Source organism: Melanotaenia boesemani, chromosome 9 (assembly GCF_017639745.1).
Source record: "Melanotaenia boesemani isolate fMelBoe1 chromosome 9, fMelBoe1.pri, whole genome shotgun sequence".
In the NCBI taxonomy this organism is placed as follows: Eukaryota; Metazoa; Chordata; class Actinopteri; order Atheriniformes; family Melanotaeniidae; genus Melanotaenia; species Melanotaenia boesemani.
This window is the reverse complement of record NC_055690.1, coordinates 6,855,334-6,871,138: the sequence shown is the minus strand read 5'-3', so window position 1 is coordinate 6,871,138 and position 15,805 is coordinate 6,855,334. Positions and strand designations below refer to the sequence as shown.

Here is a 15,805-nt window from a genome sequence, read left to right as displayed (position 1 = left end):
CTTTTACATATTAACTTTTAAATACCCCTATTTCAACCAATTTTAACTTATCTCTTTTAAATGTTCTTTTGCACAAACAATAGTGAGAAAACCAGGATATGCAGCAAGGGTAGTCAATATTAAAAATACGTTGCTCATGTATACTCATCAATTTACTCAACCACTGATCAGGATAACTAAATCTTACCAAACACACCCAAATTATCCAAAATGCAGAGTAATGATTTCCAATCCTCATTTCTTCAAACTATGGTCGGTTCTGACACCTAGAGGTCAAACATGTTATTGCAGCAGTTCATCTGGCAGCATGCAGCAAGCCATTTGTGGCAATAACGTCAATCTTAAATGCATCTTTTCACAAAAATGTCCTCCAGAGAGAATATAACAATACATAGATTATTTTATTTGCATGTTACACGGTGATCAGCACAACAGTACCATTAAGATTCTGTGTGTTCTGAGCTATTTCCAAAAAAATGTAAATAAAAAGAAAAGGAATAAAGAGGATACTTTCCCCAACATCTCGTCACATTCAAATATAGAACACCGAATTCAAACATCTTTATTTAGTTAACATTTTCTCATATACCTTTAATACATTTCTCTCTTTTTTAAAATCTTTTTTTTTAGAAACAAACTGTAATTACTTTATGCTATAATAAAGTAAAATAGACAACAGGGGACATTTGTGCATCATAATCCACAACTGAATCTCAGTTTCCCATGACAAAGGGAAGGGAAGTACAAACTGCCAAAATTGCCAAATTGTAGAGTTGTACAAACATGATCTTATGGAAGTGTTGACTTTACATTCTACAATAGAAACATAATTCTGTGTATACACACAGAGAAGGAACAAAAGTAGAATCTAAACTTAAAAACAGAGGGTTACCGCTGTAACCATATCTAAAGGGAGAATAGTAAAAGTTAGTTGCTGAGCCAACACTTCATGTATCTCGTGCCTCACATGGATATACCGTAACTTCAGCTCGGGTTTATCATCTTGAACAGAATCATGGGAATCACACGGCACACACACATAAGCCAGATTTGTACACTGAAGCGGGAGTTTTACCAGTAGTTTTTAACTGTTCTCCATGCTGGTCTGCAGGAGTCGGTTCTGTGTCCACATGGGCTGGAAGATACTATGTATGAGCAACAAAAAGACAGATCTAATTTCTTTCTGCTTCATAGACAAAACAGAGCTCCATGGCTTTTACATCAGTGGTCTTATACGTTAGTGCTTAGCAACTGGTTTTGACCTGTATGGATGCACTTAGACATCTATACATTTGCAATATCAGCCTCATGCAATCATCTGAATGATAGAAAGCGTACATAATGAATCAGTATATCATCCATTAACATTAGTTTCCTTCCCTTTACGCAGTTATCACGCATCCCAACATTATAATGAACGTTAGGGATCTTTAACCATCTTTTGCTAATTGGTTAGGGTCTCATGAGGCAAAACCACAAAGTAGCAAACAAACAAAAGGAGCAAAGAAAAAAATATTTGGTCATAGTCTGACCATCTGGCTAAGGCTGGCCCTGCTCTGCCTTGGATTTTGTTTTCATTCTATTAAATTTTCTTTTAAAATGCAACACATAGACAAGCAGTGTAGACTGTTCTCATGCAAACTGATTGTGAAGAACTGTTTCACCACACCTCTCTAATCACGACAGAAAATCGACTGTTGGTGCTACACAAAAACAACACAGAAAAAAAAAAGAAAATCAGGAATCACTTGCAATTGCACAAAAATAAAATAAAACTAAAATAAAGCATGTGCAAGATTGGGGAAGCATAAAAACAAACAGCTTTCTTTTCACTTCAAGCCTCAGAAATCTGACTGTAAGATAATGTTTACGCTGTGACCAACAGAGCTGAAAGGTTGTAGCCACTGAAACTGACCTCCAGCTTTGGGCACTGCTTCAGATTGCAGCACTATCACGACACACATACATGCCCTCAGAATGATTTACAATGAAAACACTGGGAACAAGTCTTTTAATGCATGGCAAGGATGACAGTAATTACAGGTGTGTTTTACAGTACTTGCACCGGCCCCTGCTTGGTTGTTTGAAGAGCAGAGACATGAACGCACATCCAGTCGTAGAGTCCGCATTCAGTCACTATACAATAGGCCAAAATAAATGTCAGAGAATGGCTCATCCACAGCCGCGTTTCCAATTCTGCTTCATGTAAGAGCTGCATTTTTTGAAAGATGCTTTTGTGAGGTTTACAAAATACTGACACTCACAATTCTCATTTACTCATTTTCTTCACACAGAAATTAATGTAAAGATCAACCAAAGCATTGGCAAAGCTGTGAAGACAAAAATTTGTGATTATGTTATTAAAAACCTTCAACAAAATGGCCTTGTTGGCCACTGAGGGGAATTCCATTCAGTGTTTGTTAGTTTTTTTTATTTGATTCCAGGATTATGGAGGAGTATTATAAGCTAACCATAGCACTCCATTTGTTAACATCACGCCAGCTAATGCTTGACTCATTGTAAAGATACGTACAATAATACCTGCTTAGAGCGATCTGCTGTGTGTTTTCGGCCTTTTTCTTTACATCACTTCGGTTAATGGAGCAGGCTTCTAGTTCAAAACATCTGCAAGCCATTACTCCTTAATAATTTTCTACCCTATTCAGAAACATTGACACAGAAAATTTTCCTTTTCATATATATGAGGATGTTTGATTCAAGTATACAGTATAAATACAGACAACTAAAATCAATGAGGTAAAGACAGAAAAAAGAATCTTTTAATATCAATATATCATGAATGCTTTTGTACCATTTCATATTAAAACACATACTTTTTGAGAAAAACTAAAAGGTAAGTCATTCATTGGTGTCATACATTTTTATCCAAATTCCAGCTGAATAGCAGAACGAGGCTTAAACTCATCAACTAAAAGCACACACTGCAACGGTTTTCTGTTTCCTGGTGTTACAGTGGCAGAAAAGTTAGTCTTTTAATAAAGAAATACAAAATTTAACTTTATGTACAGTACGCATCACTTTCACATACTGTGTTGTTTATTTTTGTTTTCTTTTTATGTCCATTTAAAAAAAAAAGAAAAGAAAAAGTTCCTATCTTTTGGAATAAAGGCGAGTGGTTGCAAAGCCACTGAATGAGGATGTATCTGTACAAAGGATTTTCCTCAGGTTTGTACTCTGTGGTTTAGCTCAGGACTGGGTCGATTCCTTTTACTGCATCCTCGATATCTGGGCTCGACTGCTGCAGCCCAAATGCCATTAACTGGAGAATTATCTAGCTAATGCTCTATATCTGTGTTTTAGCCTAGTAGCATCAGATTATGGTTGTACAGACTTAAATACCAAGCTCTAATCTCATCTGGAAGTCAGCTGCAGCAGTTTTCCCTTGCTTTTGCATGTTAAGTTTAAATCTCTGTATATTTGGCAGATACTTTGCATGTTGCTCATTAATGCACTGGTTAAACACACGGTTAGAGCTATACTTTAAGTTAACTTATAGTAATGCATTCATGGGAGTAAGAAGAAATATTTGTCATATTCCTCTAGAGACAGCTGATTGTTGGCATCCCTATGGCTGAGGTGCCTCTGTTTTTATTCCCATGAAGAAAGAGAGAAAAAATAAAAATACACATCAAATCCAAGCCCGATCTAGACCCGATGACAAGATATAGCAGAAACAAAGAAGTGCATACAAATTAAAATTCTTTAAAAGAGCACTGTTTGCTTGCTCTGTCCTTCATTTTAAATTTTTTTGTTTGTTCCTTAAACATTTTACTCATAACCCATCGTTTTTCATAATTTCTGTAAGCAGTGCTTGAGAGCACAGAAGGTTTTTGTAACATGATGCAAATAGTCTGGAAAGAGGGGGGGAGGCGGTTGAGTTGGTAATAAGGTAGCGATAAGGATGTTGGTGAGTTGGAGAGGAGTTGGAAGGAGGGGTGGAGGGAAGAACGGCCGAGAAGGAAAGAAGAAGAGGCAAAGGCGGGAGAGTGGTATTAACACTTGAGAAAAAGGCAGGCGAAGGAGGCCAGCAGGAGCCACAGTGATTGAGATACACAGGCAGAGCCATTGATGTTTCCACCTGTACCGGGTCCTGCAAGGGAGACAAAGAGGACAGTTAACAAAAGAAACAAAGAAAGATATATTAGATATTCAATCCTTATATTTCCATGTGCCTCCACACATCCATTCTTTAAATCCTTTTGGTTATAACTAGACAGACAGACAGACAGACAGACAACTTTATTTATCCCCGAAGGGAAATTGCGTTGTTACAGTAGTCCAGTAATAACATAAAAAAATCCACAGTGGAATAAATTAGAGAAAAAAAAAAATACGAATACAAGAGTGAATTGGCAGATAAAGTGCAGTGGCAAGATGAGTAATAATGAAAATAGCTATCAGATATTGATATGTAAATATGACTATGTAAATAAAGGAAGTGCAAGATAATACAGAATTTTGAATGATGTGCAAAGGATACAAATATTATATAATTGTATATCAGAGCGACAACTATAGGTTGCAGTAAGTACAGTGGTTGACTTAGTCCAGTTGTGTGATCGTGTCTTTGGCAGAGGTAGATGAGTTATGGAGTCTTATTGCAGCAGGAAGGAACGATCTCCTGTACCGTTCCTTAGAGCAGCGGGGTTGGATCAGTCTGCAGCTAAAACTGCTCTTTAGCTTGTCCAGTGTGTTATGGAGGGGGTGGGAGGGGTTGTCCCTGATTGCCAGCAGTTTTGCCAGCATTCTCTCCTCCACCACCTCCTCCAGGGTGACAAGTTTAGAGCCGACAGCAGACTCTGCCTTTCTGATCAGTTTCCTCAGTCTGTTGGCGTCCTTTGCCTTGATGCCCGCACCCCAGGACACTGCAACTAAGTTATCTTGTGGGGAGTTGACCTATTGATCCGTTGAGCATGTATTTGGACTGCAGCAGGATGTTGTGACACCATCTTTTTTAATTGTATACCATATATGTATTTCTAGTCCCTAAGACAACAAATACATAATATCAAAGGTAACTCATACATATGACTAAGCTGTAACCTGTTCAAGTGAGGTCAAACTCTTAGCGGTGTTTGGTGACATCTGGTGGCCATATTGTGTAAATAATTGAGTTCTTATTCATGCCTAAGAGGAGGCGTACAGAGGAGCTTTATACAGCTGCAGCCGAAGAAAATACATTAAAATAAACAAATAAACAAAGCCTGGACCCTCTTTTGCCTTCAGAAGTGCCTCAATTCATGGTTTCATATATTCAACCTGGTGGTGGAAACATACCTCAGAGGTTTTGCTCCATATTGACAAGAAAGTATCACACAGCTGCTGCAGATTTGTCAGCTGATGAGAATCTCCCATTCCACCACATCCCAAAGCTGCTCTATTAAATTGAGATCTGGTGACTGTGGAGGCCGTTGGAGTCTGGAGAACTCATTGCCATGTTGAAGAAACCAATTGGAGATGATTTAAGCTTTGTGACATGGTGTATTACCCTGCTTGAAGTAGCCATCAGAAGATGCTACACTGTGGTCATAAAGGGATTGACTTGGTCAGCAACAATACTCAGGTAGGCTGTGGTGGATAAATGATGATCAGTTGGTACTAAGAGGCCTAAAGTGTGCCAAGGAATATTCCCTACACCATTATACTACCACCACCAGCCTGAACTGTTGATAAAAGGCAGGATGGGTCCATGCTTTCTGTTTGTTTATGCCCATCCATCTGAATGTTGCAGCTTAAATTGAGGCTCTTCAAACCAGGATTGTAGCAGGACCTGATCTTAGCTGACAGAGTGGCACCCATTTCAGTCTTCGGTCGCTGTAGCCCATCTGCTTCAAAGCTGGATGTGTTTTGTGTTCATAGATGACATTCTGCATACCTTAGTTGTAACCAGTGGGTTTTTGAGTTCATGCTGCCTTTCTGTCGTCAACCAGGTTCCCAATTCTCCTTTGACCGCTGGCATCAACAAGGCATTTTGATCTTCTTCAACTTCAGCAAGTCATCTCGAACGTGCCTACATGATTAAATACACTGAACTGCTGCCACGTGATTGGCTATTTATGTAAACAAGGAACTGAACAGATGGATCTAATAAAGTGGCCAGTAAGTGTTAATGCTGCAAAGTGAGGAAACAACTAATACTGGTTCGTGCATTAAAAACTGAAAAACTGTCAACTACACCAAGGCTGTAGTACATATGAGTAACACATTCTAATTAGTTTTGATAAATAGAAATCAATATTTTTTTCATGTGATATTTTGATGCAGAGTGCACCTGTGTGTCTCATTTTCACATCTTCACAACATTTTTCAGAGACAAACCAATGAGTTTTTAATAGAGCAGAAGCCATGGGAAACTTGTGCCTATTTACCTGTATTGCTGCTGGTGCTGCTGGTAGCTGTAGTGTGTGTTGCATGTGTGCCACAGAGAGCCATCTGCATGAGCAGTGAGCACTGAGGTATGAAATTCAAATGGTGGAGAAACTATGTCCTGATGGGTCAAACCGGCACTGTGCCATTTCAACATGCTTTGACCTTAGAGCAACTCAAGCTTTCTTTTTATGTAGTTAAAACATGTGTGAATAAAATATTATGACATTAACAATTTGTATCAAACTAGAAAATCGTTGCTTAGCTTTGCAGCTTGACACAGGTTTTACTCTCTTGTTTCTCAACCATTTACAAATACCATTAAGTTCAAGCTGCTCTCATCTAGGCTCATTACCACCAGACAGCTCAGATAACCTTCCAACCATCAGATACCTGCCAAGCACCAAACTGCAGGTGAAGATGACTGAGCAACCACAAATCAGGAATTCAAATGGAGAGCGAACACTGGATGTAACCAGCAGCCAGAGAACATTTGAACTAAAAAGCTTGTCTGCCCTGCAGTGGCTAAACGAAAGTGATGCTGCAATAAAGCAAAATGTTTGTACCACAAACGTTAACATGAGTATGGCTCAGTTTTCAATTAGAGTCACAGTTGCATTGACTGGAATAGGCAGCTGGGTAGATTTGCTTTTACTGAAAATGTATTAAATCAGAAAGTCATTTCTATTCTGTAGTTTCCACCAAGATGTATGTACATTTACACCAAATAAAAACAGATATTTGAAAGGAAAGTGTAATGAAAGATGTTCAAAGATTAAGAGCTATGTCCTGAGCTGGGATGTAGCTGTGTTTTTTTTATTAATTTTCTAGAGTAGTGATTATAGCAAGTGAAAGGCGACCCCAACATTAGCACTATAATGTTATAAATAATAAAAAAAGTTTTTCTTTTGTTGTTTTGTAAGAGCAGACTATGCCATCAGGCTCTGTATCTGACAACAGGTATATTATCACTTTAATAAAATAAATGTTGGTTTTATTCTTTGCCACCATCCATTTACAACTGTGCTTGGCGTTTGAAGTCATTGCTATGACTATCTTTGCCACTAGATGTCAGTAATTCTTACACACTGTACCTTTAAGGCACCATGCACATAGCTGACCCAGTGAGTTATGCACTGTAGCACCACTTTTTTAAGAGCCCTTATCAGATAATGGAGGTTAGAAGGCTGCTCACCCACTCGGAGGACCAAGCTATGGCCAGTGGATGCTGAACGAATTGGTTTGAGTTGGATCAATTCCAACACTGACTTTGTTTTCATCTTTCAGAGTTTATCATCACTCATCATAGTCTGACTGATTCTGCAGTCTGTATGTTGATGTCAGCCTGGACATCTGTATAACAGCATTATACTTACCACCAGCCTAAAGGTGACCAGTGTGTGTATTTGTGATTTAACTTCAATGTTGGCTTTTTTTTTTTGTTTTGTTTTTGGCGTCATAACAGCAGACTGGGTGAAAATTCATAAGCTCACATGTTCCCTTCATAGTCCTTGTTCATGTTGTCCTCATTCCTATGCCTGTATGCTTGTTTCTCGAGTAGTGTGCTTGAGCTTTGCCTCTTCAAAGGCCGAATCATTTACATCCCATTTGTTTGTATTTTCTGTTGACTTTAAACACCCATTTTGGGGGGAGGGGGCTTAATAGCCAGTTTCCCCCAAAATCTTTGGCTAATTCAAAGCAAGCCTCCATGAACAGAGGCTGTCAAATTGCTCAATGAATTAATGTAAAATCCTTGACAAAAAGTTAAGATCTGTGACTTTGCGGGTGATATAAATAAAAATGACTTGACAAGACTTTGAGCTGACTTTGACTTTAGCTAAAAACCTTTAAATATTTCTATACTTTTTTTAGATGTCACCTCGCCTCTTGTGCCAGATTTCCACATTTCCCAAGAGTTGTGTAAACTGACTCTCATGTGGGGAGAAGAAACGTCTCGTTGCCAAATGACTAACATTAATACACAGAAAGGCTTTACTTCTTATCATGGCCTTCAGATGTTCAGCCATACAGCATTAAGTGAAGGAAAAAAAAAAAAAAAAAAACTGCAGTGAATTTCCTCCCTGCTGAGTTTCAATGACTCAATAGGAAATTAGGTTAATGGAATTAACATTTCAAAGTCATTCTGCTTCACATTATATCTCACAAATCTTAAAATGGCTTGTTCCATCATTGTAGAAAGATGATATTACAAGACTTCTGCCTTTTTCCACAGGATAAAAATATATATTTCTATGATTTTATACTAATCTAATCTGCATTTGTGACAGCAGTAACACCATTAAATACTTACTAAAGAGGAAAAGGCTGGCACTCTGGGCACCCAGTCGGTTTGAGGCCACACAGGTGTAGTTCCCGTAATCCTCTTCAGTGACATTGGTAATCATGAGAACAGTAGTAGTACCCAGAATTTGGATATTAATACCTTGGGTATTAGACAGCCTGGAGAGGAAAGACAGACAGAAATGAGATCATTTTACTGAAATTATAGTACAAATCAAAAACACTGAAACTACAGAGTAAACTCTCACCCTGTAATTGTAGGTAAAACAATTAAAAAGAAGAAAAAATTCTTGTATCTGAGGAGGAATGGGTGAAAGTAAATCATCCAAATTGATTAATCAACAAAATGTTTTGCCAAAAAGGTTTGAACAGGTTCATGGAAGTTGTCTGCAGTTATTATTATTTCAATGCACTTATCTCAAGGTCATCAATTAATTTTAACATAATCAATTTCTGGAGAAATTGGCCTTCTCTTTTCTTGGGATAACTACAGACTGAGTTATTTTTTCTTGCGAAGATCAAGGTTAGCTGAAAAATGAGGGCTTAGCACCTACTTTACGCTGGTAATTGTCACAAATGGTCAGAATCTGTAACATCAGATAAGGCAATGGCTTTCATGAGCTCTAACAAAACAAAGACCTCCATGTTTATCATAGATTTTAAAAATAATTATTAGAACTGATAAGTATCTCTAGAAAACAGTTTACTTTTCATGTGATAAACAAAACTGTTATACTTGTTATCCTCAGATAATGAGATGGTTAACTCCAGATAATGATGTTAAACTGTTTTTTCAAAGGCTCCTACTAGCTTCCATACAATTAGTCATAAGAGAAGAAAAACACACCCCAATCAAACTTTAACATCATTAAAACTTTACATTCTAGTTAGACTATTTTCAAACATATAAATGATATTTTCTGAGAATCCTACAAGCTTTACTGGAACTATGAAGAGATTTTCATGCCACCTATAACTGTTTTCAGATATGTTTTCATGCAAGTAATTACTTGTAACAGCAGAGGTCAGTGTCATACGGCTGAACGTGGTCAATGCCATGACAGTGAAGATGTGGGATGAACCTTTTCCATTACCAGTTTGACACTCTGCTGCATTAGGCAGGAGCTCATCCTTGGCCTTTGGATGATGTGGCGAGCAGTTTCATCACACCTCTGTGTCTCTGTGCACCTTTTTTCTCATTTCGCTAATCAAATATAATAATGTGTCAGCATAAAAAAAACAACTGAGGTAAAATGTGAAATGAATATATATCTAGTGAAAGGTATGCACTTTTTCCCGCTCTAGACAGTTTATATGTCATTGTTAACTTTTATTTCTTTAGATTGTGAAATTCATGAAACAGCAGCATTTGTGCAGAAAGCCAAAGGTCATGGAGAGAAATAGAAGGCTTTCTGTACAGAAAGGTGAAGTGTCAAGGAAATTACCATTTAGAGGTACAGAAATGGTCCTACACCCTGTATCCTATGTGTGATACATACAGTTTCTGAGATCTTTAGTATCATTTTATGGTACAAACTTGGCTCAAAATGCTGTTGTACACAGTCTGATACTTGTCTTCTGTCCTCCCCCCATGAATATAGTGATAATACAATAATACACTACAATCATTTTTACATATCACATGTTTATAAACAATAAATATCCCAATATTGTTTTTGCTAATCCTAGCTAAACATTTTGTTAAAAGGCCAAACTAAGAGATATTAAATGGACTTTTCTCCTCACGATTTCTTGGGTTGGGCTTTAAAGGTTTAAGTTTATTACCAGGACCTTTGTTTCATTATAAAACGTACAAAATTAGCTTAAGTTAGTTTTTTCTTTTTTTTTTTTTTTAAATAATGAACTTAGTCATAATGAACGGGACTAATCTAAACTAGTGACTGAATAAAATTGGAATAAAACATAAAAGTCAGTCCAACGTTAACTCGTCTTATCAAAATGAGTCAGAAGAATTTTAGGGTCAGAAACTTATGAACAGTTGCTTTAGTGCTGTACAAGTACTGCAAAGCTGAAAATGACTGAAAATCATGGATAAGTTAAGTGTATATATTTTTAAATGTGATGCAGCAACGAGCTAAAGGCTGGGATTCAAACCCAGGATGGCTGTTATGAGGATTTCAGCCACTGTACATGGAGCCCCCACCTAACAGGTATTAGTAGGTGTTAGTTATTATGATGTATTGTTAAGAAATGTAGTTCTTTGCCCGTCACCCTGTTCATGCTCAGGAAAGGGGATTAAACTGAAGTCAAATTTTGATGCAAACCAGTGGTTTCCTTAGCTTGCCTGTTATTTTATATGAATTGGCCTGTATGAATACTGATTGTATTCCACTGAATTAGCTTGAAATGATTTTGTCTGCACAGTGAGCAGAGATGACGTAGTTGTGTAGAATTCCACCTTGAATTCATCAAGTTTGTTTGATGCTCTGATGATGGCCATCGGGCTGAAATACACTGGTTTCTCTAAAGGTCATTATGACTTTGTCTTGTTTGAAATAAAGGCATTTTAGTCACTTTTAAATGATTTTCTTTTGTGATATCTGGAACCTCTGCACAGTTTTACCTTATCTTGTTAAATGGTTCTATTTGCCTTTATACTAACAGCCCATCTCACTTTTATTTTCTAAATGAGCATATTGACATTATTTGACATTATTTGAAATAATGACAATATTTGTCATTATTTTGTATTTTGGCATTCTTTGTGTTCCTACATCATCATATTTTATTTCTGTTCTAGTTTTATCTACAGGCGTAGACTGCCTGGTGGTGTTGTGGTCACATTATTGCTCAAAACAAGAAGGTTCCTGGTTTGAATCTAAGGTACATATATTCTCTCTTCTTCAGGTTTAAATAATACAACTAGGATTAAATGAAAACTGAATTGAGTGTGTTTTGGGTTACAAACATGACATGAACCAAAGCAAATTACTTTATCACTCCAGCTGAATTTAATTTAATTTAATCAAATTTAATTTAATGTAATTTAATTTAATTTAGTTTAATACTTGAGCCTTTTGCAGCATATAACAAGCTTATAAACAAGCCACAGTGAAGCTGAATGTCTAAATCTAACTAGGTGGTTTATTAAAGGTGCCTAAACCTAAAGAGTGAGTAAGTTTAAAACCAAAACCACTGCTACATCCTTCAACACTTAAAAGTAGGCTTTCTTTTTTGCTATTCAAACTTCTTTCTTGACATACTGCTCTGAAGCTTACCCCAACCAAAGTACATTCTCTGTATCCTACTTTCAGATGAAAGATTAGCATGCAGCTGAAGTCCAGCCCCTCACTTCTGAGAGCCTTAATGACCATCAGACAATCAATTATGTCAACCTTGAACCCAGTTTACAGCACATTAATCAATACAATTTGCTGACTCAGGCTGTATACCTTGCTGATGAACTCTTCCTTACATCATCATCACCAAATAAAAACTCTTTTAATAACACTGCACGCACAATGGTTCCCGCTTGTTCTGGGCTGATTGAGCCCTTTCACATCCTGAATGAGGTGAAGTTCATTTAAGGCGCCTCAACTTAATCCTGCTTAAGTCTGGATAATTGGTAATCGGAATTTGAGCAGGGGAGCGAGAAGTTTGTGCTGACACATGCTTGGCTGATAGAACGTATTAACATAAAAAGGGAAACTCACATCATAGCATAATTTGACTCGCAGGAGGAGTGGAGAACTTAATAAAGTGCTGAGGCCCTTCCCATAGGGGCACCTTGGGAACAGACTCAACGCGTGTTTTGTGTTGGAAAGCCAGAGAGAACGAAGACAGGCAAACTCCTCCTCACTGATAAGCCCAACAGGAGATATATCCTCCAGTGTGTCTTCATGAGAAGTGACTGCACCATTAAAAAGGCCTTTATGTCCATGCAGTACACTGAAAAACCCAGATAATACACAGCACTGCAGGGAACACAAACAGCTTCCTGCACAATAGATTACAGTGCATGATTGTACTGCAGCAGCAATGAGCTAAACTGACCTCAAACAGGTCAAAAGAGACAGAACACTCTTTTGCTTCCCGAATGAAAGTTGGTAAAGGAAACTGTGGAAACTGAATCTGTGACCCCAAAGTTCTTTTTCCTCATGTTCGAATTAACTGGGCTCAAAGTTTCTGTTGCCCATTTTAACTTTTAATGTCCTGGCAGGGGCAGGTCTGCAGTCTCCAACTTTCACCACTTCTGATTTCAAGTGTATTCTCAAATATCCCTGCGTGCCAGCTTCCTCATCTGGCATAATAGACTGGAACAGATCATCAGAGAAGTTGGCAGAAATGGTGCCCTTCTAGCTTTTTTTTTCTTCTTTTGGGAGGGATCTTTTTAAGTGCTCTCATCAAAACTCGGTGGCTTTCCCCACAGGAAGAGGGCAGCAGAGCTCTACTGGATGCCTCCCAACTACTGTGTTCTGATACACAGAGTGACTGTGCTACATTACACCCTGGATTGAAATGATTTGACCCCTCAATTTAGGGGAGGGCATGCAGAGTGAGTGCAGGACTGCAGTCTCAGGCCGACGCAGATGAAAGACTGGAGCAAATCATCAGATGGACAGATGTGATTCTGTAGCGTGTGCAAGCATCAAAAGTAGGTTATCACTGCCAGGGAAAGCGACAGGCCTGTTATGATTCAAGGCCGATGATAAATGTAATCAAGTGGAGAGTCCTGCTGAGACTTGTAACCCAGAGATGATTGAAAATGGTCTGGTGGTTGTGACGGCCATGTATCAGCTGACAAAACAATGAATATATCTGTCTGTCACATTGGTTGACAGCTCTATTTGGACTTTTCCCCGTTGGAAGCATGCATGGAGAGTTTCTTATCTGCAGAGAGCAGGAGAGAAATCCTACTTTGGAAAACACTTTTTGATTCGATTGAATTCTTCTCTGTAAGGATTAACTTTACAGTATCATTTGACAACACATTTTTACTTGATGACAAGGAGCAACTGGTACAGCTTGATTTACTGGGTGTTTTAAATGTGCAGCCCATGAAGGAAAGACAAACAGAGCGGAGAGAGTCATGACATCCAAGTAGTCAGAGTTATCGCTTATGGCTTGCTGCTCTGAGATCATGCAAAGCTTGCTGAGGTAAATTGCATCTTTATGGGCTGTAAACCCCTCAGATCCCTGCAAAGTTAGAGATGCTGTGAAGTCATGATTCATTTATGTTTCAGAGCGTGAGTAGCTTTTTATTGCCTGAGGAAGTCCACAACTTCATGCAAGACTAACTAACGCTGGCTATTCACAGATATATAGGTGAGTTAAGACTCTCTGCACAGAGCTCGGCAGCGCAGTATGTGTTCACAAGCTTGTGCCAAGCAAAGTATTTGAACTCTGGAGTGTTTACTCCTTCAGTTTGGTTAGCTCGAGCAGGTGAGAAGGAAGCTTTCAGAACCTCAAAGCACGTAACAAGACTGAAAATGAGTCTTTCCATCATGCTCCAAGAAATAAAATGTAATTGATAGTTACAGTAACAAAACACATGAAAAACATCACTCTGAGTGAGTAGTTTTTACACAGCTTTCCTCAGTAAGTCAGACTGACACAAATGCTTTTAAAGCGTTACAGCGATTGAGGAAAATGATTATTGTCAAAAAAAAAAAAAAAAAAAAAAAGTGAGAATAAAAGTTTAGTTACTGATATCTTTCAGAGCAAAGTAAGAAATATGATAGCTATGCTTGCTATGCATAGACTAAAGAAGACTTATAAGAATGTAGGAACAAAGATAAAAAAACAAAAAAAACAAATAAAAATTCTACCTCTAAAGATACAGCAATTAAAAACAAGTGACGGAGGTGACAATAAAAAAATCCCGACAGGAAAAGCAGCACGGGGAGATGTAAATTCAGACATAAGTGTAAGCCTGAGGCATATAAGTCTCATTATCAAGTCATTTTTTTTCCTTATTCCTTGTCCGCCAAGAGGATAACCCTGAGATAAAAGTTTGTTCTGATTTAGAAAAGCTGTAGGAAGACTTCACAAGATTTCATGTACTTGTGAATTGAGAGAAGTTAAATATAATGTTATGAGATGCTTTTCCAAACTTGCAAAAGTTTAACAAGTAGATATTTGATAAAGTGCTCATTGTTGTAACCTCAAGTGGCAGAGCAGAAGAAAATATTTGGAGAAGAAACGTGGGCTTACTTCTTCATTTAGGCTATACATGATGAATTCTGCTGAAACAAAATGGTTTGTTTTTTATGTTCCTACACAACGAAAAGCATCTGTGCAACAGGCTGTGATGTTCATCAAAAATAAATGGACAGAAAATAAGTTATAATGGATCATAGCATAATTATGCACGCCTCCTTTGTGCTGTAATTTCAACCTTTGTTTTTAAGGCGATTCATGGCTGATGGTGGACCGCTAGTTACACAATAGAAGTCATCCTTATGGGGGAACCTTTCTTAGTGGTGTCACAATTATTCTGTAGACATTATAAATCACACTTCAAAAGTAGAAGTTGGAGCACACAACATATTCATGCATTAGTTAATCCTTTAGGTTCTACATAAAATACCAGTCCTGACTACCTGCTCGATTAGCCTTTAATGTAGCGTAAGGGGTTAGTGCATGCTTGGTGGTAAAACTACTTGTTATGTTTTGTTCTTTTGAAGACAGTGCCTGACATGTTCTGTTTAGGCTGTGATAGCATGAAATAAGATCCTGTAAGATTTTATGTCTTGCAAAAGGAATGCTAAACTACAACAGAACTAGATTAAATTATTTGGACACATTGTTGTGTGCCATCAGAAATATTACTTTTCAAACAGCATTTTCTCAAATTACAACAAAAATAGCTGGTTCTTACTACACACTAATCATAAAATCATTTGCCAACCATTTACCTGGAAAACAGCTCGAGTACAAGTAGTCAACCTATTATTTCAAAAGGCTGAAGCCAGTAAAGAAGAAGCTGCTAAGGTTTAGCTAACATTAGCATTAAATCACTGATACATTGTCAAGCCAAAGGCTCATATCATCCATTAGTGTTATGTTTCTAATAGTATTGAATACAGCAGAAAGTGACATGAATAGAGAACATTAATATTGTTATGCTTCCACTTGGATGTGACCTTGTATAATT

General features: G+C 37.7%; 1 protein-coding gene across 2 annotated transcripts in view; it reads right to left on the bottom strand.

Annotated features, from left to right (window-relative positions):
• Window positions 1-382: 382 nt before the first annotated feature.
• Window positions 383-15,805, bottom strand: part of LOC121646206 (limbic system associated membrane protein) — a 550,922-nt gene continuing 535,499 nt past the window's right edge. For both annotated transcript variants that reach the window (XM_041995095.1, XM_041995096.1), the window contains 2 exons: window positions 8,699-8,847; window positions 383-4,111 (listed from right to left, as the gene is read on the bottom strand). In XM_041995095.1, the coding sequence (XP_041851029.1) occupies window positions 4,014-4,111; window positions 8,699-8,847 (247 nt within the window). In that variant the 3' untranslated portion in view covers window positions 383-4,013. The remainder of the gene's footprint in view (window positions 4,112-8,698; window positions 8,848-15,805) is intronic.